Source organism: Mesoplodon mirus, assembly GCF_964341445.2.
Source record: "Mesoplodon mirus genome assembly, chromosome: 3".
NCBI lineage: Eukaryota > Metazoa > Chordata > Mammalia > Artiodactyla > Ziphiidae > Mesoplodon > Mesoplodon mirus.
In genome coordinates, this window is record NC_138978.1 from 82562004 (window position 1) to 82589015 (window position 27012).

At 42.9% G+C, this 27012-nt stretch overlaps 2 protein-coding genes across 4 annotated transcripts in view; one reads left to right on the forward strand and one right to left on the reverse strand.

Annotated features, from left to right (window-relative positions):
- LOC309799377 (zinc finger protein 226-like) overlaps window positions 1-27012 on the reverse strand; it is a 56085-nt gene that overhangs the window by 15501 nt on the left and 13572 nt on the right. Inside the window, exon 6 of one of the 3 annotated variants that reach the window (XR_014293268.1) lies at window positions 26029-26893. The exons of 1 other annotated variant lie outside the window; for it this stretch is intronic. Coding sequence is in view for 1 of the 2 variants with exons in the window: in XM_082612431.1 (XP_082468557.1) it covers window positions 26700-26893 (194 nt within the window). In the remaining variant the exon portion in view is untranslated. Of the gene's footprint in view, window positions 1-26028; window positions 26894-27012 lie in introns of those variants that run through there. One more of the 3 variants, XM_082612431.1, reaches the window with a different exon arrangement.
- Window positions 573-26683, forward strand: LOC309800781 (protein FAM170A-like; the record flags this gene model as incomplete). Its single annotated transcript, XM_082615101.1, has 3 exons — window positions 573-584; window positions 18154-18737; window positions 26653-26683. 3 exons carry the CDS (start codon window positions 573-575, stop codon window positions 26681-26683), a joined length of 627 nt encoding a protein of 208 aa, XP_082471227.1.

Below are 27012 nucleotides of genomic sequence, written 5' to 3' on the forward strand. Positions count from 1 at the left end.
CCTAAGTCATTTTTTGATTTGTTTGCTTTTTCTCCATTGGTAAAATGGCAATAATCCAAATTCTCCAAGCCAGGGACCTCATTTTAGGATTTATTTTTAAGCTATGTTTCTAGAAGCCCTAAAATTCTGCATAGTTGTTTCAGGTGTTACATACAAATAATTTAGTCCAAATTTTTTTATTTTTAATGTATATTTTAACACTGTGGGAATATTCTAGGAGTCACTGACTCACAAGTGATATATATTAGGTTTTAACACATTTTGGTGAATCCCCTTGCAAGGCATGTCTGGTTAACTCATTCTTGTCTGCAAATCTCAGTGTAAGACTCCTACCAAATTTGTGTATATAAATGACCTTACTTTAAATATGTTATTTATTAGTAAGTGTGTAGATTGGCCCTGGTCATTTTTTTAAAACAGCAGTACCTGGTTTGCTCTCATTTCTAAAGATGTGTAATCAAGTCCTCATGTCTGTGAAAGCCTTTGTCAAAGCCTACATGCTAAACCAGTCCATCATATTGGGCATGTGCAGTACCTAGTCTTATCATGCAACCTTTGGGCAATGAGGCAAGATGGTGCTAGTGGTATAGTGAGAAACTGCTAGAGCCAGGTTACAAGGGCTGCTTGATTAATGGCAGATTTTGCAATCATGTTGGGGAATCATGCTGGATTTTCAGGGTGACAAACAGTTTTCAGGATCATAAAGGGTTAGATGAGACACCATTCTGGGTTTCATGCAACTGGATAGGACCTCAGAGAATGGAAAATCCATGTTCCTTGAACATCGCACAGACTGGCCTATTGGTACAATTGGCTAAGTACATATCATCTAAGTTTATCACGGTAAACTGTCCCTTCTCTAAGATTTATATAATAAGAGAATTCCGTTTTCCCCTATCAGTAACCCACTTCTACAATAACATGCCCCTCCAATTTCTATACCATGTAAAATTCAGACTCATCTACCTGGAACCCAGTCTTATCACATAATAGTCAATTACTCAATAACTAATTTCTAACAGATAATGTTTTAATATTACTTAGTTATAAACCTTTTAGTACTTATTAGAAGTTTTGTGTGCTTCTTCCCTGACTTTGATGCTTATGATAAGAAATACAAGGGCTTCCCTGGTGGTGCAGTGGTTGAGAGTCCGCCTGCCGATGCAGGGGATGCGCATTTGTGCCCCGGTCTGGGAAGATCCCACATGCCGCAGAGCGGCTAGGCCCATGAGCCATGGCCGCTGAGCCTGCGCGTCCGGAGCCTGTGCTCTGCAAAGGGAGAGGCCACAGCAGTGAGAGGCCCGCGTACCGCAAAATATAAAAATGAAAAAAAAAAATACAAGCAGTAGTTAGGCATTGTTGGTGATGCAATTTTGAAATGGGATTTCTTACTATACCTCCCATGGGTTTCTGGGTAAATAATAACTGCAGAGTGTCCTGAGAGCACACAGCAGTCCATTACCATTTTCAGCTACCTGCCTGTCAAATCAGTATTTTCATAATATAGTTTATACTTTGGAGTTCTAGAGAAAATTATATTTGTAAAAGGAATCAATCACTGGGGGGAAAAAAGTGTGAAAGCTGCTATTTTGATGATACAACCGCTGGCATCATTTGTAAATCAACCTGATAGATAAAACCAAAACATCCAACGTGTATTCCATGCTGTATTTTGTCAGAGTTATGAGTAGGCATACCCACTGAGAGGGAGACTGCTTACTTCAGCCCAACTCAAAACACAGATGGAACAGCTCTCCAAAATCAATTATGCAGTCAATGCATGAAAATAGAAAAAGTAAGTTTTGTGGGGAGACAGAAAATTTGGGTTTCATCTGAATCAGAAAGAATACACAGAGGTCTCATGATGATACTATCATGTCACTGATATTTATTATAAATATTGGATGCCTCTGGCCTGGTTGTATATTTATGATAAGGAATTAAACCAGTTGTTAAACGCCGAGCTGTGATTACACATGGGTTCTGGTCAGATTCAATCTTTTCTTTTCTTTTCTTTTTTAACATCTTTATTGGGTTATACTTACTTTAAAATGGTGTGTTAGTTCATGCTTTATTAAAAAGTGAATCAGCTATATATATACATATATCACCATATCTCCTCCCTCTTGTGTCTCCCTCCCACTCTCCCTATCCCACCCCTCTAGGTGGTAACAAAGCACCGAGCTGATCTCCCTGTGCTATGCGGCCGCTTCCCACTAGCTATCTATTTCACATTTGGTAGTGTATATATGTCCATGCCTCTCTCTCACTTCATCCCAGCTTACCCTTCCCACTCCCCGTGTCCTCAAGTCCATTCTCTACATCTGTGTCTTTATTCCTATCCTGCCCCTAGGTTCTTCAGAACCTTTTTTTTTTAGATACCATATATACGTGTTAGCATAGGGTATTTATTTTTCTCTTTCAGACTTACTTCACTCTGTATAGCAGTCTCTAGCTCCATTCACCTCACTACAAATAACTCAATTTTGTTTCTTTTTATGGCTGAGTAATATTCCATTGTATATATGTGCCACATCTTCTTTATCCATTCATCTATCGATGGACACATAGGTTGCTTCCATACCCTGGCTGTTGTAAATAGAGCTGCAATGAACATTGTGGCACATGACTCTTTTTGAATTATGGTTTTCTCAGGGTATATGCCCAGTAGTGGGATTGCTGAGTCGTATGGTAGCTCTATTTTTAGTTTTTTAAGGAACCTCCATACTGACCTCCATAGTGGCTGTATCAATTTACATTCCCAACAACAGTGCAAGAGGCTTCCCTTTTCTCCACAGCCTCTGCAGCATTTACGGTTTGTAGATTTTTTGATGATGGCCATTCTGACTGGTGTGAGGTGATACCTCATTGTAGCTTTGATTTGCATTTCTCTAATGATTAGTGATGTTGAGCATTCTTTCATGTGTTTGTGGGCAATCTCTATATCTTCTTTGGAGAAATGTCTGTTTAGGCCTTCTGCCCATTTTTGGATTGGGTTCTTTGTTTTTTTGATATTGAGTTGCATGAGATGTTTGTGAATTTTGGAGATTGATCCTTTGTCAGTTGCTTCGTTTGCAAATATTTTCTCCCATTCTGAGGGTGGTCTTTTCATCTTGTTTAGGGTTTCTTTTGATGTGCAAAAGCTTTTACGTTTCATTAGGTCCCATTTGTTTATTTTTATTTCCATTTCTCTAGGAGGTGGGTCAAAAAGGATCTTGCTGTGATTTATGTCATAGGCTGTTCTGCCTATGTTTTCCTTGAAGAGTTTTATAGTGTCTGGCTGTATATTTAGGTCATTAATCCATTTTGACTTTCTTTTTTGTATGGTGTTAGGGACTGTTCTAATTTCATTCTTTAACATGTAGCTGTCCAGTTTTCTCAGCACCACTTATAGAAGAGGCTCTCTTTTTTCCATTGTGTATTCTTGCCTCCTTTCTCAAAAATAAGGTGACCATATGTGCGTGGCTTTATCTCCGGGCTTTCTGTCCTGTTCCACTGATCTATATTTCTGTTTTTGTGCCAGTACCATACTGTCTTGATTACTGTAGCTTTGTAGTATAGTATGAAGTCTGGGAGCCTGATTCCTCCAGCTCGTTTTTCTTTCTCAACATTGCTTTGGCTATTCAGGGTCTTTTGTGTTTCCATACAAATTGTGAAAATTTTTGTTCTAGTTCTGTGAAAAATGCCATTGCTAGTTTGATGGGAATTGCACTGAATCTGTAGATTGCTTTGGGTCGTAGAGTCATTTTCACAATGTTGATTCTTCCAATCCAAGAACATGGTATTCCTCTCCATCTATTTGAATCATCTTTCATTTCTTTCATCAGTGTCTTACACTTTTCTGCATACAGGTCTTTTGTCTCCTTAGGTAGGTTTATTCCTAGGTATTTTATTCTTTTTGTTGCCATGGTAAATGGGAGTGTTTCCTTCATTTCTCTTTCAGATTTTTCATCATTAGTGTACAGGAATGCAAGAGGTTTCTGCCCATTTTGTATCTTGCTACTTTACCACATTCATTGATTAGCTCTAGTAGTTTTCTGGTAGCATCTTTAGGATTCTCTATGTAAAGTAGCATGTCATCTGCAAACAGTGACAGCTTTACTTCTTTTCCAATTTGGATTCCTTTTATTTCTTTTTCTCCTCTGATTGCTGCGGCTAAAACTTCCAAAACTATGTTGAATAATAGTGGTGAGAGTGGACAATCTTGTCTTGTTCCTGATCTTAGAGGAAAGGGTTTCAGTTTCTCACCATTGAGAACGATGTTAGCTATGGGTTTGTCATACATGGCCTTTATTATACTGAGGTAAGTTCCCTCTATGCCTAGTTTCTGGATGCTTTTTATCATAAATGGGTGTTGAATTTTGTCAAAAGCTTTTTCTGCATCTCTTGAGATGATCATATTGTTTTGCTCCTTCAATTTGTTAATATGGTTTATCACAATGATTGATTTGCGTATATTGAAGAATCCTTGCATCCTGGGATAAACCCCACTTGATCGTGGTGTATGATCCTTTTAATGTGCTGCTGGATTCTGTTTGCTAGTATTTTGTTGAGGATTTTTTCATCTCTGTTCATCAATGATATTGGCCTGTAGTTTTCTATCAATGTGACATATTTGTCTGGTTTTGGTATCAGGGTGATGGTGGCCTTGTAGAATGAGTTTGGGAGTGTTGCTCCTTCTGCTACATTTTGGAAGAGTTTTTTTTTTTTTTTTTTTTTTTTTTTTTTTTGCTGTACGCGGGCCTCTCACTGCTGTGGCCTCTCCCGTTGCGGAGCACAGGCTCCGGACACACAGGCTCCGCGGCCATGGCTCGTGGGCCCAGCCGCTCCGCGGCATGTGGGATCTTCCGGGATCGGGGCACGAACCCGTGTCCCCTGCATCGGCAGGCGGACTCTCAACCACTGCGCCACCAGGGAGGCCCTGGAAGAGTTTGAGAAGGAGACGTGTTAGCTCTTCTCTAAATGTTTGATAGAAGTTGCCTGTGAAGCCATCTGGTCCTGGGCTTTTGTTTCTTGGAAGATTTTTAATCACAGTCTCAATTTCAGCACTTGTGATTGGTCTGTTTATATTTTCTATTCCTTCCTGGTTCGGTCTCGGAAGGTTATGCTTTTCTAATAATTTGTCCATTTCTTCCAGGTTGTCCATTTTATTGGCATAGAGTTGCTTGTAGTCATCTCTCACGATCCTTTGTATTTCTGCAGTGTCAGTTGTTACTTCTTCTTCATTTCTAACTGTTGATTTGCATCTTCTCCCTTTTTTTCCTGATGAGTCTGACTAATGGTTTATCAATTTGGCTTCTCTTCTCAAAGAACCAGCTTTTAGTTTTATTGATCTTTGCTACTGTTTCCTTCATTTCTTTTTTGTTTATTTCTGATGTGATCTTAATGATTTCTTTCCTTTTGCTAACTTTGGGGCTTTTTTGTTTTTCTTCCTCTAATTGCTTTAGGTGTAAGGTTAGGTTGTTTATTTGAGATTTTTCCTGTTTCTTGAGGTAGGATTGTATCGCTATAAACTTCCCTCTTAGAACTGCAGTTGCTGCATCCCATAGGTTTTGGGTCATCATGTTTTCATTTCACATAACTGATGTGTCTTAGATGCTTAACATGAAAACAAATATTCTAAAATCAGCAGTGTCCTTTTGCTTTTTGTATCACTTCTATATTATATCATTATTTAAACAATACTGTAGCCAATTAATGTGCATAGGGAAAAATGAATCGACCATAAAGAAAGCTTAAGTTTTTCTATTATTTAATATCCTTTCATAGAAGGCAACTTGACAACTGTTTTCTCTCAAGAAAATGACTTCCTATGGGTTCTCCCAGAATCAAACCCAGTCATAAACATTCCAGTTCAAATAGTTAATATGAGAAATGGAAGAAACGCCAATAGGAAAGTGAGATAGGGAAGAGAAGGCAAGCATTAAATACTGTGTTATAGCCAGGTAAGAGTGTGGAAAAGTGGAGGTAATCCACAGAGAAACTCTGGGAAACACAAGCTTCCAACTTGAAGGGCCAGGGAGCTGGGGCATTTAGATACCCACTCCCATCAGTCCTTGGTTGAGGACTGCTGCTGGGAAGCTATTAATTCCCCTCACTTCCTTCCTGCCATCTACACAGGCAGAGCAGACTTCAACAGCTTCAGAAGTTCCTGGGCTGGAAAATGCCAAATAATGGCAATTGAAAGTTTGCCACATGCACAAAATGGTAGGGTCTAAGAAATATAGGAGGGACATTGAACAAATTGCCAATAGCAGGCAACCGGCAAATGCAAATTCAGAGGGCTTCACAAGTCATCTTAGCAATTAGAATAGATAATAAGAAACCTCTCTCAACAAGAGCCTGAGATGCACTATTCTTATCATTTGAATAATGAGTGCTGGTTTCCATTTATTAAACAGTTCTTATGTGCCAGGTACTGTACCAATGGCCCAACGTCCATGATCTCATTTAATGCCCACAACAATCTTATTAGTACATCACCAGTTTATAGATGAGGAAGCTGGACTCAGAGGCATTAAGTAATTTACTGAAGTAACAGACACCAGCCCAGGTCTCTCAGTTGCCAAAATATTTTCTCTTTCTGCCTCCCACTGTTTTCAGTGTCCCTAGATGGACAGATATATTTTCTTTAGCTTGAGTATGTCATTAGCTCTGGAAATTCTATCTAAAAAACGTCACAGTCCGCCCCTTTCAGAGAAAGACCTGTGTCTTCATATCTTGGAAATTCCAGCCTGTGTACCAAACATGGAGAGACTTCCCACCTGGTGCCCCTGTCATCTCTGCCGTGTGGACTTTTACGAGAGGCTCTCATTTGGTGCTCTGCACCTGCCCCATGGTGGTTAGCACTTTCAAAGAGCTGCAGGCTCCAGGAATCACAAAACCATCTCTGCTTCTATGTCCTTTCCCACCTGATTTCCATTTGCTCTGCCTGGTCATGATGGGAAGTTTCTTTTTTTGTAGCATCATTCCAGTCTGACTTTTCTTTCACCTCTTCACATTCCACATTCCATCAAGTGGCAATTTTATTCTACGATCACCAGTTAGAACTTTAAAATAGATTTTCAAAGAATATCTGACTGTTAGAACTTCAAATAGCTCAAATATAACCATTTTCTTCAATAAACCTAAATTCTAATCTCTTTTAAATAGTATTTTGAGCAAAATAATAATTCATGCTCACTTGTATTAGTCCCTTTTCACTCCTGAGTCTCCAAGTCATTCTTAAAACCTTCAAACTTTAAGTCCTCTAATGCTATCACAGCACACTTTTAATTACTGGTATCAAAAGAAAGGGACTATCATAGGGGAAAAGCCTTCTATGTTATTTTACCAGCTTAATTTCTACACAAAAGCTTTCAAATAATCAACAAAAAGAAGAAATGCAAATCCAAATAAGCCACAAACTAGGAAGACAGTCCAAGAATGAACAATGAAGGTCAAATCCAAGTACAACAAACCCCATGGAGAATACTGATGTTTTGCTGCAGTGACATTTCATGGTTAATTGGTGGTTTGTTAAAGATTACATTTCCAAGATCAAAAAGAATAATGATAAAACACACTCAGAAATGGAAAGCCAGGGCTCTATAAACAGTAGCTGTTTGGAAATTATAAATGGTACTAAATGACTAATGAGGAATATAGAGAGCTTACCAATTCTCAGGGAATTTTGTAACTTTCAAACCACAGACTGTTGTGGGCAGGATTTGATCAAAGGTCTCTAGAGTACACTTTCATCCTCATGAGGTTGGGGTCAGGAAGAGGAGAAGGTAAAGAGGACCAGGAGCTATAAGGCTGTGACTTGGAAAGGCCTTTTGCAGTCATCTACTTCCAGCATCCTGCCCCAGAATTCCTCAAATTCCATGTTTTCCCATAAGCTGTTATTTCCATCCAGGTGTTACATGTACCAGACCCCTTTTCTACAGCAATGGCCCTTTCAGGTCTTGAGGGAATTTAAAATCATACAAAGAAAAATCTGCCTTGCAGAATCTTAGGAGATTTCACTGATTTCACATTGCTCTTAATGGAACGAAGGCATGGCATCATCTGCCTAGCCTCATATAAAAAAGGAGGAAAAAACCAAAAAACATTCATTGCCCCATTGAATCTGGTGCCCTACATAGTCCCATGTGTGACACTGGTCCCACACAGAAAAATTTGAGCTTACTGTCCACGCTGATGCTCAGTTAAACCCACCCTAGACACAGTCACCTAAGTGGCTTTTCTAGGACACAGTCTGATGGAGGCACTCCTCTGCCTTCACCTTCAATGAATCCCCATTGATTACAGAACAAAGTCTAAATGACAGAGCCATGGCTCTCGTTCCAGCCATATCTCCTATCAACACCCTTTCTCAGAGTTCATGCCCCAGCCATGCTGAAGAACATACAATATTCTCTTTATCTTAAGGATTTTGTACACAGTGGTCCCTCTGCCTGAAACTTCCTTCCTTCCTTCCATCTTTGCCTGGGAAGGTCCTGGAAAATTGCTACTCACCCTGCTGATCTCCACTATCACTTCGTTCAAGAAGTCCCTCTGGGTCTCCCATTCCCTACCTCCACAACTGGACTTAGTTAAATTTACCCTCCTGTTTACACCCACAAACACCTACTTCCTCTATCAAATGACTTATTTCCTATGTTGTAATTACCTATTTCTTTATCAGTCTCTCTGACTGAACTATACACTCCTTAAAGACCGAGAAGTTGTTTCCTTCACTATCGTATCACAAAACCTAACAGACTAACTGACACATGATAGTAACTCAGTAAATACGTGTTGGATGAATGAATGAATGAATGAATGAACGAATGAACAACACACTAACCAGCTGTATGAGCTCAATCTCTAGTCCATCCCTCTGTCCCTTACATGCAACCTAAAACAATCCCAGTACTTCTGGTTGTCTTCCTTGGTCCTGGAGCATTTGTGAAATTGCAACATCAATCCCATCCCAGACAACTCCACTTCCAATAATTTGTTGTCCTTGTCTATAGTAACAAGAGTTACCTAAATTTGGCCCATCTACTCCAACCACATCCCAAATCCTCTGAGCCAGGTGCAGCAGCTTCCTTTCACAATGCTAGGACCCACCACAAAACAGATGATAATCCCTTTGCACATTTCAAGGAGCAGCACCAAGGGAAAAGTACCTGGGAAAGGCCATTGACAGCTCAGAATATCCAGGGCATTTCTAGAACTTCGGCACTGCTCTCGCTCTAGGAATGAAGGTCCAAAAAGCATGTCAGAGAATGTTCATAATTGTAAACAAGCTCCACCTTTGAAACACAATCTAGATACAACCAAATATACAAGCCTGCACAATGGATGAAGCCAACGTCTCCTCCATGATTGCCCTTCTGACAACCTTATTGTCTCCTCAACCATAAAAGGTGAACTTCAAACTCACGACCTTGCCTTGTCACCAGAAACATCCAAGCTTGGATCAGTCTTCCAAGACAAGATATTTGCTCTATGAGCTACTAGAGACTTGTCACATACACAGAAGTAGAACAGGATTATTTCTATCTACCTGGGGACCTGGAGTCTTTCACATTGCTCCTGTTAAAACTCTCAGAACACCAAAACTTTACCTACAAAGGGTTCAAGCTATGACACTCCCAATTTTCACAAACCTCCTCAGCTCTTGTGAGTCACATGCAGCCAATTCCAGGAATTGGAAACATGGTTGTGAGGATGAAACTGACTTTGGGGCTCCCCTTGGATATGGTCTTCCAGACTTACCAAAAGGCCATTAAGAGGAAGGTTTACCCCACCTCAGGGAAACCCGAGGCAGTACTTGCAGTCAAGGGCTGGCCATGGCTTCTGAGCTACATCCAAAAAGAATTTCATACTGTACCTGGATCTGCTGGAGCCATTTCTGACTGTCCGAGAGCCAGCATGTACCGCTCCTCAACTGCCTCCATTGTGGATCATCAGTAGGGCTGTCAGATTTACTAAATAAAAATACAGGATACCCAGTTAAACTTGAACTTCACATGAATAGTAAGTCATCACTTTTAGTATAAGTAGATCCTATGTACTATTTGGGGCATACTTATCTTCAGAATATACTTGTTGTTTTTCTGACATTCATATTTAACGGAACAGCCTATATTTTATCTGTCAACCCTACTCATCAGAAATGATGGAGTCTTATAGAGATCCAAGAGATGCCTCAGCGCATCCTCAGCTTTTATTTCTATGTCCTGGACAGTGAGCACGAGCTTCCCACTCACATTAATTGGCTATAATGGAGTATATTCTCCATTTTAGAGCCTTTTGTACTTGTCATTGTTATCATCTTCCTTATTTTAAAGAAAGGTTTATTTTTCCCCAAACTTAATAGCTCATCCAAAAGTATTTGGAAGTTCATTCGACAAGGGAAAAACAACATGATTCTGAAAAGTGAAGGAAACCGCCTGGTGTTTAGTCAAGAAGTAGTAGGGAGATTGAAAAAGCCAAACTTAATAAGCAAATCTCTCCAAGGGTATTTTCCGAGCTTGATACCCTCCCACACCCTGAAAATATTATTACATCAAGAAGGTAGAACCTGCTAACCAAATGTAAGGCTCCCATATGATTCTATCAAACTGAGGATGCTTCTTTACTAAGCAGTGAGCACACTTGCTGCCCCAGGGACCTTGGCAGTTGCAATACAGAGCTCTTCCCTTTGGGATGGAAACAGCAAGTTTTCCTGTGGTCTACACGCTGGCCCCAAAAATACTACACTCCCAATACTTGTCAACTTTAAGTATTTTTCTACATATCTCCATTTTTCTGTAACTATTTGGACTACATCCTAGCCTGGACATTACATAAATTGCATTCAAGAAGCTATTTTTAAAAGTTGGTAGGAAAACTTAAACATATAGCTTACAGTCCCTGGCTTACTTTCATCCAGGTGCATAAGGGTTTTCAAAAGTAGTCAGCTTAGTTACCCCGTATCACAGCCCCACGCTTTTGTCAGAGATACAAAAATGTAACATGGTATGTAAGGTTTTAGTGGCCAAATAATCAAGCCTCCCAGACAGAGGCAATAGAGCAAAATGATTACAGAGGCATGGATTTTGATTTGCTCCAGTGTCTTGGGCAAGTCACTTGGCCTCTGTATTTATTTGTACTTATCTGCCCTTTTCTGTCCCTTGGGAGTTATAATTGTACCTGGTCCATGGGTATGTTGTACAAATGATCTGTAAAGTAGTTAGAAGAAACCGACACAGAGTAAGCACTCCACAGACATTGGCTATTAGCTACTGGAAATATTTCTCCATGAAACAGATTACTTTATCAGTGGATGACTCGGTGGGAGAGAGTGAATCACAGAATCACAGCATGTTGAAAGTGACCTAGTTCACACTCTTATGTGAAAAAAAGAAAAGTGTGCATGCGTAGAAAATGTCTGAAAGTTTACATAACGAGTAGTTCATCATGTTAACTTTGAGGATTAGAATAAATCAGGAAAGGAGGAAAGAAAAACTTGAGTGTCATTCAATTTCTACATCATTTGTGTTTCTATACTGAGACTCTGAATACACGGGAAGTGCAATTTTTTTTAACGTGGCGGGATAAAGGTTTTCAAGTTCTCCTGATACATCCGTATTATTATTTCAGAATTGCTGGCATTTCTTGCCATCTTCGGATCTACACCCATTTGAGTCAGGGGGCCATTCTGGACGGAGGAGATAATAGAGCAGAAGTGAAGTGAGAGAAAAGGAGAGAAAAGATTTTCTCTTTTCTCTTCAAAGAGGAAAGGTCTTTGGAATGGGAACAACTCACAACCAAACTTTGGGGAAAGGATGTGATGGAAAACGAGACAAACATCCTACCCCTGTGATGAGAAGGATTCCCTGGGCTGGATGGAGTGAGGTCACAGGTGGCTGGACAAGGAAACCAACTAGGGAGAAACACACACAAGTGCAGAGCAAACACCCTGAGGCCACTCAGCCTGACTCCATGCAAACATGTGTCCAGCAGCCAGCCCTTCACCTGTGGCTCCCCAGCAAGACAGGTACCTCGGGGGTGCCGACTCATTCTGAGTCCATTATGACTGGTCATTCATAAACCGCTGTCTAACTTGTGAGGAATAAACTCTCAATGTTTATGAGGAAATTGGGGAAAGAGATTGGAAGGTTACTTAAATGGAAAAAAAAAAGAGTTCAGGAAGGCAGGATGGTAGAGGGAAAAGAAAAGGACCTTAAAAGATGGAAAGGATTTGCCAAAGAGGAGAAAGAAAAAGAAATGATTCCGAATGGGTTAACCTGCACCTAGGAAGCTAAGGAAGATTATTGATGTGTGAAGACTATGGAATAAAGTGAATAAAATTTATCAGAAGTTGCTGAGACTATGGTAAGAAGCATGATTATCAAATTATGAATTGGCTGCAATGGCATTCTAGGGGGACACTAGGAAGGGGAAACAAATGTTCATGAGATGACAGTGGCAGGTGGAAAGTTGTTTCAGGGGAAGATCAGTCTTGCAGAGTGTGTATCAGAGGAGGGCCAGTGTGAGCAAGCAAGGAAATACTAAGTGTATACGGTTCCTTCACTGAGTGCACCCAGCCCCGTGGTCAGCCTTGAGAACAAGCAGGACTTCAGGTACTGGAGCTACATTTCAGTCATCAAGACTTGAGAAGACACCCTTAACTCAGGTCTTCTCTTCAAACTCCATCTTTCCTTCTTGACCTTCATTTGGCCTCTTCCTTTACCCTCAAGCTGTGGACTAAGGCCACAAGAGCAAGATGGGTCACTAGTGTCCTCCATCCCCTAGCGACTGTGCTTCACATCAGTGGAGTACCAAAGGCAATAACCAAGTAACAGACACAAGAGTGTATGAAGACGAAGAGATTCTGATAAGGCTTTCTGTGACAGTGTGGGCCGAGTCGGCTGTATATGCCTGCTATCACCTGAAGGATGAGCAGCCTTAGGGGAGAAGTGCTCAGAAGGCAGAGCCTGGCTCTCTAGAGGCTCTGCGTCCTCACAGCCCACTCCAAGACCTCAGTTGCAGCTTCGGCCCCCAATCTCTCTCCCTCTGCCTACTCACAGTTTTTGAAGTCTTCTTTCCTCCACATTTCTCTTGAGAGGTGGGGGAGGAAGATGAGGTTCAGGCCAGCTCAGACTCCCCTGGGATCCCAGCAGGATGCCTATCATGAACCTCCCACCTTCTAGGAAGCTCCTAAGATCTCCACACTTGGGGGAGGTTTCATTTCATCTGTGCTTCAAATTGCTGGCTGGAGATGGCCTGTTGGAAGGTGGCTAAAAGCAAGTAGGAATCTTCGGGCAGCCTGGCCCTTCTCGACTGTCAGACATCTTCAGGGATATTCTAGGAAACGTTGTTTGTTCTAGAGAAGGGAGGGAAACAATCCAATTGTCCAATAATGCTTGAATGGAAAATAAATGATGCTATACGCATGTGATGAAATAATATCAAACAGTCAAAAATCAAAGACCTAGATCTATATGGACTGATGTGGATAAATCTTGAAAAGATAATATTGATTGAAAGAAAATAAGATAAAGAATCTTAGATTATGATAACAGGTATGTAAGTATTTAAATATTTAAATCAATTCAACATATTGCTTCTATATATAGAGATGCAAGAAAATAAACTTTATCCAAAGAACACATTATTTACATTTAATATGTTCATTTATCTAGGAAACCCAAAAGAACCCACAGATAAACTAGCAGGAACTAATAAGACGGTTCAACAAGGCACACACATACAAGATCAATACATTTTAAAAATCAATCAGGCTCCTCTACACTGGCGATAATAAATTAGAAACTGTAAAAGAAAATAAGAAAAAAAGAAGATCTAAAAAGAGTCACAAGAGCCATATAAATTATTTAGAGCTAAGCATACGTAAAAGTAAATATAACTAACAAACTGAGTACGACCACTTAAACTCCGCCCAACCCAAGGATTAAAAAACGCCTGTTCTTACTTTATGAGAACAGGCCCTCTTCCTAAGTAGCAGATCAGTAAAATAAGTGAGAGTGAATCAAAGAAACACAGCATTTGAAAAGTCAGCTAGGCCAAGCCTCTCGATCGCACAGACAGAAGCTGAAGCCCAGGCAGGTTGAGTTACTTGGTAAAGGGCCCAATGTCCTGACTCAAGGACTAGCATTTTTCACTCAGTCGCAAGACACAAATGCAGTACCTTGGAAAGAGATGGGAAAAAATGAAGAAATCAAATATATAGTTCCTCATCTTTAAGTACAGAAATAGCCGTGACAAAATTACACGTATTGAGGGAAAATTGAAGTGCAGACTTTAAAATGTCAATAATCCACAGGAAAACTGGAGACCATTTAAAATATTAATATTAAATCTCTCTAGAAAAGACATTAAAAGATGTAAAATCAAAATGTTCATTTTATAAGAGATATGGTATGATACAACTTATAATAGATATGGTATGAACCTTTCCCTTTCACGGGAAAGCTTCGGCTGGGAAACAGGAATTGTTCTTGAAAACGGGGCCTGTGCTATTGCAGACACTGTGCTCAACCTAGGTCCACAGAATGCTCTGATGTCATCATTGAGGTCACAGAATCCTGCTGTGCGCCTGGCAACCTTGCAAACATAACAGCCCTGGTGAGCACTAGGCAGCACTGCTGGTTCACTAAGTGGTACAAGTTTTTCAGCCATTTAGGAGACTTGACTATTTTTGTTTGTATTGAATCATTTAAACAGATTGCCCAAGAGGCAACAAGGGCCAACCTGTAGGGAAGAGGAGGAGTTGGACATCTCTTGAGGCATCTTCTAAGGGAGACTTCTAGTTGGTACCATGAAACGGCGACAAAAGAGGAAACATCTGGAAAATGAAGAGTCCCAGGAAACTGCCGAGAATGGAGGAGGTATGTGGGGGGCCACTTGCTGGGGCACATGGGTTTCTGCCAAACTAAACCTTCTCTAGGATGGGGGGGACTGAGAACGTGTCACCTGTGAAGCAGGGAGCGAGAGACCTTGTCTCACTGATGCTGCCGTATCTATCCAGAGGGTCCCTGTGGTGTGAGACGGCACAGAACGGCCAGATGCCCCCTGGGAGATGGGAGGTCAGCTCCGCTGGTCTGAGGACTCTCTCCTGGGGCATCCAGGGCTGGAGCTTTGTCGGACTCATAGCAGGCTGCATCCTGCTTGCACAGACCTAGAGGTGCAGCTTTTCTCAGTCCCCGATTTCTCTCTTATTCTCTTGGATCTTTCCCTGGGGTCATGAGGTGGGGGATGTGAAGGATGCAAGGATGCTGAGAGAGACCCATGAGTTGCTTGGCCTCTTTTACCAAAGTGGAAAGAGAAGCCCCATGAGTTGAAGGCCCTGTTGAAAAGTATCTTGACAAGTGGAATGCAGTTCGCAAGAAGATTGTTTGTCTAGGGATGGTGTCATATTGAAAGCAAGGAAGATTTATTCCTTCAACAGGAAGATTTGCCCAAAGGAGATCAAGGGAAGGGAAAGGTTTTCCAGAGACTAAGACCACGTGGGCGGGGGTGAGAAATGTCCTCAGGGTCCTGTGGGGAGCTCTGAGAGCCACGGGCCATGGGGTGCCTGTGTTCATTAAATGTAGGCGAGTAGCTTGCCCTGGGCGGGGTTGGTCACCCCAGAGTTCCAGCTAGACGTCTCTGCCCCAGATTAGAGCCCAGTAGCTCCTACCAGGCGCAGGGCCCTGGAGACTGTAGGGTGGGCCCTGGCAATGGAGGTCTAGACAGCAGGCAGATTTTCAGGCAGTGGCTGGGACAGGCTAGGGAAGGCAATGACTGCCCCTAACCATTCAGAATATTTTTCTCTATGTTCCTGTGTGTGTGTGTGTGACTGTGTCTGTGTGTGTGTGTGTGTGTCCTAGTGTAGAGATGAGCAGGATGAATGGGGGTAGAGTGCTTATCAGATATAAAGTCTGCGTGGTAAAGTTCTTGTCACCCTGCCTGGACCTGGCTGACACTCGGTGTACGTAAGAGTGTATACAGAATTCTTGTTAGGGGTGTTTTATGAGACAGTAACTCATACACCCATGTACACTCTGATACAGCAAAAATATCACACACTCCACATATAACTTCCTTAGTAAACCACACACAGCACATGGAGGTATATACACGCATCCCTCCTATACTACGTTCTCATACAACCCATCTGTACCACAATCCTGTCCTCCAACACCAAACGCTGGAGATGAGATATGTATATAGTCACACACACTATATATATAGGAGACACACACACACACACTATATATATATATGTATCTGCTCAACTCTCGCACAAACACAGCTAACTTCAGCCATCGCTAAATACCTCTATAAGAACCAGTCACGTGTCATACACACCACACTTGTAACACATTCTTGAGTAATGCCAGACCCGCTTTGTACAAACCACAGTAAACCACAGTCTCACTAACCCATGTCAGGATTGCCAGAGAAAATATGGGCTATCCAGTTCAATTTGAATTCCAGATAAACAACAAGTAATTTTTCAGTATCAGTATGTCCCAAATATTGTATGGGCCATACTTACACTAAAACTAAGTCAGGCCAAATACTGCATGGGAATACTTACACTAAAAAATTATTCTGGGTTTATCTGAAACTGAAATTTAACTGGGTGCCCTGTATTTTTCTTCGCTTACTCTGGCAACCCTTATATACTTACCACCAGCTCAGGTATTATATATTTATTGTATTTTTGTTTAGTCTGTGTCTTCCACTACTAGAATGTGCAGCATTACCAGAGACTACAACAATGCAAGAGTGCCAGATACACAGGAGTAGCTGCTTACTGAATCTTGGTGAATGAATGAATGAACACACACCATAAATACAAGCCACACCATGTAATGAGGAAAAGTTACATGTCCCAGAATTCCTGACTTGTGAACAGAAACCATGCACACAAAGGCCACAGACACAGATAAGACACATCTGCACCGTGCTCCCCATGCTAACCCCACACTTACCACAGACTTAACTGATACACATCACTCACTCTTCCCACATACTCACAGTCACCACCGAGGCCTACATTACCAACAAGACAGTGACAGAGTAAGGACTGATTGGAATTAAATCCTGGAGGATACACTGGGAACCACACTCTCAACTGTGTGTATTCACTGCACCTGACACGTGTCACACACTCAGTAAATATTTGTGGACAGAGGACTGATGAACCCACCCTGAGCCTTTCATTCCTCCCTCAGGAATCTCGAAGTCACAAGAGGATCCCCCTCACCTTGGATCCACTGTGGTGGCCCAAGGCTGCAGCCCAGGGGCAGGGGAGGTCTCCTCTGCCCCTAAACACTTCTCCTGTGCTTCTTCTCCACGCAAGCTCATCTATGCCGTTAAGGGCACCGGGCTCCTCAGGTGAGGGGGTGCTTGGCTGTGAGGCAGGAGGCACACAGATCCCAGGGAGGCTGAGAGGAACCCCAGGGTCATCAGAGGTGATGAGGGCTCTGTGGAGGAGCCTGGGCAGGATGGCTGAACTGTTACGAGGGCGTGGATCCCAGCTGAGTCACGGGTGGGTGGCGGGTGTGAATTCTGATACTACCATGGTGGGGAAGTCAAGGAGCAGGGGCCGGAAAGGTCTGGACTTGAGGTGGAGGGAAGAGGGACCAGATTAAGCATCTTCAGAGGAAAATGTAGGGTTTCTCTTTGCCTTTGCTTCCAGAGAAGGACAGAGTTCTGCATCATAGACCTCCAGCCTGAGAGCAGCACCATCCAGCTCAGGTCCACACAGCTCACACACACATGCGCCCTCCAGGCACAGCCCTTCTCAGTGCACACATGAACCCCAAGCACGTGATCCACAGTACTCTCCTCCTGCACCACCGCCCCATTCCACAAGGAATGCACCACCAATATTCCCAAACTCACACTCCTCGTCATACACGCATCCATCCGCATCCCTCACATACCACAGTCCTCACCACTGTACTCCACACCCGTGTATACAGACACCGCTCCAGTATCCCCCAACACGCAGAAAAAGCCCACAGATGACACCAGATAAACCACTGCCTCCTACGGCCAACAGACACCAAGCTCACGACATAGCTACGTCATGCAAATGTCCCTCTCTCGTCTACCACACCTGCTCCCTCAGCTTCTGGCATGGCCCATGCATGTTATTATGTTTTTAATTTCCTTTTTCAGGAATCCGGAGATCACATCGAGACACTGCCCAGCCTACCTACCGCACCCCTAGCCCAGGTTCAGGAAAAAGGGGAGACCGCTCCCCCATCACACTGTGTCTCCTCCTCACCCTCTTCACCCTGTAAGAACGATCTGCACCCAGACAAAGAGGAAAGGGGCATGAAAATATACTACATGCAGGTACAAGTGAACAAGGGTGTCGCTGTCTCCTGGAAGACAATCAAACCCTTGGAGTTGCCTGAAAAGCAGCTGACGATAGAAGAAGTGACCCTTCCTGAGGATGCGTGCACAGTAGGCACTTACCCCTCTGATGTGTCCACCGAAAACCTCCTGTCTGACAGTGAGCCCACTGGGGAGGAGAAAGAGTATGAGGAAAGGGCAGAGCCAGGCAGCCCATCAGGGTCACCTGCCGTCGAGGAGAGACCCAGGGCCAAGACACCGGCCTGGATGGTGACCATGGAGACCGGCTTCAGGTGCATGGCCTGCTGCCGGGTCTTCCCCACCTTGGAGGTCCTCCAGCAGCACGTGAAGGGCGGCGTCCTGGAGGGCTTCAGCTGCCGTATCTTTCATCTCAACATGGCCCAGTGGATGAGCAATGTGGAATCCGAAATCACCCCGAGGAGGAGGACAAGGAGGACGAGGAGGACGAGGAGGAGGAGGAAGAGAAGCAAGAAGGCCCCAGCCCAAAGAGACCCCGTAGGCACGCTCTTTCCTCTCTTTTGATTTCCACACAGCAACTGAGATTCATGGGACAGAAGATCCTGGAGACGGTGTGGTCTTGGAAGAGGTAAGGCTTCAGGCTGGCAGTCTTCTGAGCCTATGTCACGAGGGCCCAGAGGAGTCTAAGGGAAGGGGCCGCACACATGTGCTGGTTGACCTAATGGCTCTGAAGTTGCATCAACTTGGGACACACCCAGGACTTCCAAAGGCATTGACCTCTGTTGACTTAAACAAGAAGGTGGAGCCTTTTCCTAGGAGTTTTCTCAGGGTCTGCACGATGGACCTCAACTCTTAGAGGACGTACTGCCAGCAGCTCCTTCTCGGCAGAGAGAGCCAGGAGTGGTCTCAAGAGAGGACAGGGGCCCTTGCAGGACCAGAACTTTGAGGTCTGAGAGCCTTGGGCCTGAGCTGAGATCTCACCCGGACCACTGGACCTAGCCTTCTGTGACAAAGGGGAATATGAAAGAGAGTCACGTGGAAATGAGGTCCCCCGAGATATGGAAATGTTCCAGAACCTTCGTTGCGTGGTAGTTGATCTGGAGCCAAGCTCACTGTGGTGTCTGTGGCTCTGAGCATTAAGGCAACGCTGGAGGGTAACCCTGACCAGCAGAGCTTGGAGTGCTTCTTGTCTCTTCCTGTTCTACCTCAGTTGTTTTATCCCTTCCAGGGAGAAGAAAGCACCCTCGGGATAGTTGGTAGTAAACCAGGGTATATCCTCCCTCAAGGGGACCCGGCCTGCCCTTCATTCAAGATGCTCTGGAAATGGGAACTGACTCATGTTATCGAATTGGCTGAGGGAGCACAACTCCCATGTTGATTCCGGTCAGACATGTTCATCAGACCTAGAGCTTTTTTCCTGATTCAAATCAAGTAGGGTATTAGTAGACTTCCCATTTATTTCAGCCCTAGAGATAGCACATGAGCAAATATAAAAAATCTCTGTGTATCAAAGCATTCTAATGAGCCCTTTCATTTTGCTGTTCATTGTGAAAAACACGCTCACTTTATCTCTGCCAATGAAGTGTTTCCACTTGACCCATGATGCCCCACGATCCCATTAGCCTCACTGAATTTAGGGAGCCCATTATTATGACATAATTTCCCTCTCATTCCTGGCCTGCAGAGAAGAGCAGCTACAGAGCATTCCAAGACTGCTAACGCTCCCCTCACCAATACGTTTCTTAAACCTCTGGCAAAGGAAGTGTCCTCTGAGCCCTCCCAGGGCACATAGGGGGTTTGGGTGAGCAGATCTTATGTGATAAATCCACTCCAGTGGTCTGGCATTCCTATGCCTTTGTAAACCTTCTACAGTGGTGGTTCTCAGCTGGGGACACTTTTGGTCCCCCCTCCCAGGAAATATGTGGCAGTGTCTTGAGACTTTTTTTTTTTTTTTTTTTGTGGTACGCGGGCCTCTCACTGTTGTGGCCTCTCCTGTTGTGGAGCACAAGCTCCGGACGCACAGGCTCAGTGGCCGTGGCTCACGGGCCTAGCTGCTCCACGGCATGTGGGATCTTCCCGGGCCCTGGCACGGACCCATGTCCCCTGCATCGGCAGGCGGACTCTCAACCACTGCGCCACCAGGGATGCCCCTTGAGACTTTTTTCTTTAAGGAGTTGTATTATGAATGAGCCCCACGTGGCTGGTGCACACGGATGTATCAAGGCACTTTTTTTTTTTTTTTTTGGTACGCGGGCCTCTCACTGTTGTGGTCTCTCCCGTTGCGGAGCACAGGCTCCGGACGCGCAGGCTCAGCGGCCATGGCTCACGGGCCCAGCTGCCCCGCGGCATGTGGGATCTTCCCGGACCGGGGCACAAACCCGTGTCCCCTGCATCGGCAGGCGGACTCTCCATCACTGCGCCACCAGGGAAGCCCTCAAGGCACTTTTTATTGTTACAACTAGGGTGGCAGGGAAGAGTATGTGCCACTGGCCCATCTTACATTGCACAGGACAGCTCCCAACAACAAAGAGCTATCCAGTTCAAAATGTCAGTCATGCCAACGTCAAGAAATTTTGCTACAACATACTTAGAAAGTCCTGGCATTTTGACTTTAGCATACGCTAACTTTGGGTACAGGTGTCAGTCATTTGAGCAAACTGTTGAAGGCATTCCCAGGTAGCCAAGCTAACACGCTGAGTCTGGAATGGGTGTTGAATGCACTCGTATCAACAAATCCAGCCTAACCCAATATTACATTACTCCCACCTGCTTCAATACCTACAAAATCCACACACATTATTTCTCAGGTTTCTATTGATATAAATTATAAAATTCCTTATTTTAGCAGATAGTGTCTCCTCATGGTCATCCTTTATACCCGGTGGGTACCCACCCCTTCCCTGCTCCCGTCCCCATTTCAAGGACTCTAGTCTGATTACTAGGTCTGGAAAAACGAGAGGTAGTGGAGGCAAGTCTTGAGGATCCACAGACCCCTGCAAGGAAACTATCTCAGAGTAGAGGCAGACTTCCTTCTAATAGCACAGCAGGCTCAACTAAGAGGTCACAGGTCAGAGGTCACAGGCCTCAGCTTTGTTGGAATCTGCCCATGTATTTCCACCTCAAATTTCCAGGATTCTACTCCTTCCCACTGATGCCCTAGGACATAAGAGAATCTACAAGGTTGTGAATCAATGTGTTGTCATTCAGCCACGGACTGAATTTGACTTTGGAGCCCCTTAAAAAAATAAATAAGTAAAAAGGAAGGAAAGAAAGATAGAAATGCTGATTATAACAAGTCCCCCAAAGTGTTGCTATGTAGCCAAGCTCAAAGCTAAGACAGAAAATCCCCAACGGTAAAAACAGATTTCGAGCTCAAGCTATCAACTGGGAGTTGAAACTGAAGGCCCTACAAAGGCCAATGGAACTGGATACAAAGCTAAAGATTTAGTCTTTAGCATAGGTGGGAGTCAAGGTTAGAGGAAGCCATGCACTGGGAGTGAGTTGTGAACTACTCAACACTAAGAATGGAAGAGCAGCTCTTTCATTGAATGTGAAGAAAGAAACAGGTAGTCCCTAGTTGCTACCAGTCTTTGAACCAAACTAAAGAACAAGGTCAACCAGAAGGGCAGATATGAGAATCAAAAAGGAATCCTCTCTGGAATCCTCACTGAACCAAGTCTAAGTTCTGCTCTACTTGTGGTCTTTCACTTACAGAGACAAACCTTTTGGGCTTACCACAGGGATCAACAGACTTTTTCTCTCAAGGGCCAGAAAGTAAATATTTTAGGTTTTGTGGGCCATCAGTGCTCGTCACAACCACTGAACACTGTCAGCACAATGGGAAACACTCAAAGATGGTAAATAAATGGATGGGCCAATAAAGAGCTTTTATGTTCCAATAAAGCCTTAAAGGCAATGAGCCAGGTTGGGCTCACAGGAGGTAGTTTTCCAGCCCTTGACGTAACTCACTAAACTACAAATTACCTTGAGAGTTGGTGGTTTGATATCTACCAAACCAAACCAAACAAGAAAGCCCTAGGATTTCTGACATCTAATGCAATGCAATTTGAGGTAGCATGGACTTTACATACACATGTGAAGGTGTGGTCTAGGAAACCAATCTTGGAAACCTGCCTCTCACATTAAATATATCTTTTGCTGAGTAAAGCCCTTTAACCAAGTAAGTGTTAAACATCAGTGAAATGACTAAGAAGTAGGAAATGGTATGCAAACCTCCTCCTTAACAACTTGTTCCCATCATTCTAGGTTTCTTCCCTATGCACATTTTTCCTTAGGGAATCGTTGATAAATTTTACCTCTAAAACTTGCCTATTTCCACTCTCTATCTTCAGGATTTGCCCAATCACTGTTACTTTGTAAACAATTTAAAAAAGTTTTTTGGGGGGTAAATTCCTTTTTTCCCACAGCTAATGGTTCTCTGTGTCATAGTGTCTGGAACGACCCAGCTACTTCTCCAGTCAGACCAAGCACTTGAAAGGACAAGCCGGTACCCCGAGCTATCCATCCATTCACCCAGTAAGGAAGCCTGATGAGGAGAACTAGGATGTGTAAATTTCTACTGTTGGAATTAAAACAGAATATTCTGGGCTGCATGGATTTATCCTAAACTTCAAATGCATTAATTATAAATATACCGTTACACTGACTACTATTCTGTATCTTTGAATAACCATATACATTTTTTCTTTTTATAACTGATTTCTAGAGGTCTATTCCTTAATTTGGGCCATATATATGTATACCTCATGATGATAGGATTTCTTACTGTGAGGGATTAATATGTTCTTAGTAATTTTTAATATTATATTTTACATTATTTTACTACCTATGTTACTATAAAAGTAACAGTATTTTACTGGAAAATTGATGCTCAATGAAAAATTTAAAATATGGAAGTTACATGTGGAAAAAATCCCTGAAAATCTTGCCACTGTTTACATAAGGGTGAATATCCCTTTACAGATGATAGGATGCATTAACACACGCACATACATGTTTGATTAAGGTATGTGATGTACCTACCTAAAATACATTAAACTGTTACATGCTTCTGTCATTAAGTTTAAGCCATCATTTTACCAGACCTGTTATTACATAACTATCTTAAAATATAAAGACATTCCTATTGAATATTTCACTTTTACAAAATTTAGTAACATTGACATGCTACTCACCTTTTCTATTTGAATTTCCTAATTATAAGGTCCTATTCTGTGATTTCTATATCAAAGGGACGCACGTTCTATGTTTTGATATGTACTCAGCAACTTCACTTTGAAAATCAATTTTTCAATCCACCGCTAGGAAAAAGTGTGCAAGTCAGTCGTTGAATAAATATGTTTGATGAAATTACCAAATTTCAACAAGTAATTTTTTTCTTTTTATCTCAGGCCAGAGAGGAGTAAGGAGATAGAGAACTTGACAAAAGTAATCTACTTCAAACAGCCTCTTTTCTCTACTTAAGAAGTCTTGATGAAAGTAATGCTAAAACCCTTGGGAGACAATCACATCAAAACCTAGACGGAAATGTGGTGAATAAGAAACCAACGATCAGTTCATTTACTAAGAAATGTTTGTCCTCTGTCACTGTCATTAGTAACTCTTTCTGACACTTAAACCTCTGCCTTGACATTCTTGAAAAAAGGGTCAACAGTATGCTTTCTGTATTGCAAGATGAACAATCCATTTTCAGTAAGTCTATACTGTCACAAAAGATAACTAAATTTGTACTGTATAAGATTCACAGAATATTAGATAGACAAAGTCCAAGATAAGATCCAACTTGAAGCGAGGCTGGGGGGAGATAAATGGAGCTCATCGTAACAGGACGATGCCACATTAATATTACAAATTGCAATACTGAGTGCTTTTCTAACACTTCAAATTTTTGTCTCCCTGAATTACTTTTAAGGCCAGATTTAGGTTAACTGCTCTGAATACAAATTTTTATGAAATTTTGGAGGGGATTGCAACATAATTTTCAAAAAGTTTTTCCTCATTCATTAACTGAACAAATATCGAGCACCTACAAAGTAGCTGACAATGTTCAGACTGTAGATTCAGAACAAACGTCGCTGCGTTCGTGGAATTTACGTTGTAATGGGCATACATTTTGGCATGTTCATCATACTTTTGTACAAGGCCTGCTAAAACTCACACTAAGGCTTCTCCCCTAATATTTAATAGACGTCAAGGTTCAAACTTACTACACCATTTACCAGAGTTCTCTGCCGTGTGGCCTCCTGACTACTGGGACATGTTGAGCTATGGCTGAAACACCGACTTTAATGAAACAAATGATTTTTTTTTCTTTTGAACTTGATGACTGGAAGAATTCACATGACACCTGAGTTGTTTCTGTTTTTGTTTTAATCATTTTATGGAACTTTTCTCGTGTGTGGGCTCTCTGATGGTCTTACCACTCCTATCACTTTTATAGGATTTATCAGCAGCATGGATTCTGTGATGAACTGTTAGACTGGAGCACCAACTGAAGCTCTTACCACAGGTCTCACACTTGTAAGGCTTCTCCCCTGTGTGCACTCTTTGATGAGACTGTAGCTGTGAAGGCCGACTGAAGACCTTACTGCATCTGTCACATCTGTACGGCTTCTCTCCAGTGTGGACGCTTTGATGAAGCTGAAGACTTGAGGCCTGAATGAAGTGCTTCCCACACTCCCCACACTTATATGGTTTCTCTCCTGTGTGGACCCTCTGATGCACGTCGAGGTTCAGGCTCCACTTGAAGCCCTTCCCACACTCCTCACATTTGTATGGCTTTTCTCCAGTGTGGACTTTTTGATGGGCTTGAAGGTGTGAACTCCGACCAAAGCTCTTCCCACACTCTTCACATTTGAATGGTTTTTCTCTGCTGTGGACTCTCTCATGGGCCAGAAGATTTGAGGCCTGCCTGAAGACTTTCCCACACTCCTCACAATTATACGGTTTCTCTCCGGTGTGGATTCTGCAATGAATTTTAAGATCTGCTCTACGACTGAATCCCTTCCCACACTCTTCACATTTGTATGGCTTCTCACCGGTATGGATCAGCTGGTGGATCTGAAGTCGTGAACTCTGATTGAAGCCCTGCCCACACTCCTCACACTTGTAAGGTTTCTCTACACTGTGGGCCTTCTGATGGATTTGAAGATATGAACTCTGATGGAAGCCCTTCCCACATACCTCACATTTATAGGGCTTCTCCCCTGTGTGGACAACCAGATGAACTTGATAATGGGAGTTCCTCCTGAAGCTCTTCCCACACTCATTACATTTGTATGGTTTCTCTCCTGTATGGACTCTTTGATGTGCCTGAAGGTTTGAACTCAGAGTAAAGCCTTTACCACACACATTACGTATGTATGATTTCTCTCCAGTGTGGACTCCCTGATGGGCCTGAAGACTTGAAGGCCGACTAAAGCCTTTCCCACATTCCTCACATTTGTAGGGTTTTTCTCCTGTGTGGACCCTCTGATGAATGTATAGATTTGAGCTACAAATGAAGCCCTTCCCACACTCCTCACATTTGTACGGTTTCTCTCCCGTATGGACTCTCTGATGGGACTGAAGGTGTGAATTCCGACTGAAGCTCTTATCACATGTGGCACATTTGAATGGTTTCTCCCCAGTGTGGACTCTCTGATGGTCCTGAAGGTGAGAGGCCTGACTGAAGGCCCTCCCACACTCCTCACTATTATAAGGTTTCTCTCCCGTGTGGACTTTACAATGAATAGTTAAGTGCTGACCTACGGCTGAAGCCTTTCCCACATTCCCCACATTTGAATGGTTGCTCTACAGTGTGGACTTTCTGAGGAGTCTGCAGCTGTGAGCTCTGACTGAACTCCTTGCCACACTCATCACACTCACTGTGTTTTCCTCCCACGTGAACTCTCTGATGAATATGAAGAACCGAGCTGTAACGGAAGCCTTTTCCACACTCACTGCACGTATGAGACTTCTCTTTTGAGTGCAATTGCTGGTGAAGATCAAAGGTGGAGAGATCGGTGAAGGTTTCTTTACATTCATTACACTGGTAAGGTTTTTGTCCTGTGTGAATCATAGTATTCTGATCCAGTGTTGAAACCCTCGTGCTATCTTTTCTATAATCACTGTAGCCGTAAGATTTTTGACCCTTGTGTACTCCATGAGCATCAAGGTGATGTGAAATCCAACTGATGGTGTCAACATCCTCTTTACACTGACACAGTTTATTTTTCATGGAAATTTGCTGGTGTCTATTCTGATAATTCTGTGACTCAGCCAATGAAGTTTTCCTCCAAGAATCCTGGGCTCTCAAAGTTGCAAACCTTGCATTTCCAGTACTACTGGGATCACCTGCTTTATCATTTAATATACGGTTCTCATCTTCAGAAATTTGAATAGAGTCCTGCCCCAATCTGGCAGGGGGAATCACCTTGTTTGTGGAACTGACACCTAGTTATCATGGAGTCTTGGCATCTGGTTAAGTCATGTGCAATTTGTTGCCAGATTTGCCAGCAGGAAAGCTCTTCACGTGATCCTCTGTCTTGAACGGCCCTCAACTCACTTTGATTGTTTTCTTCTAGAAGGACAGAGAATTCAGAGATGTGGACACGTGAAAGCTTTGTTCAAAGATTCAAGGTTTTACACTTAAGACACAGTATGAGACTTTAATGAGCCTCAGGATGGTTCAGCTTATCT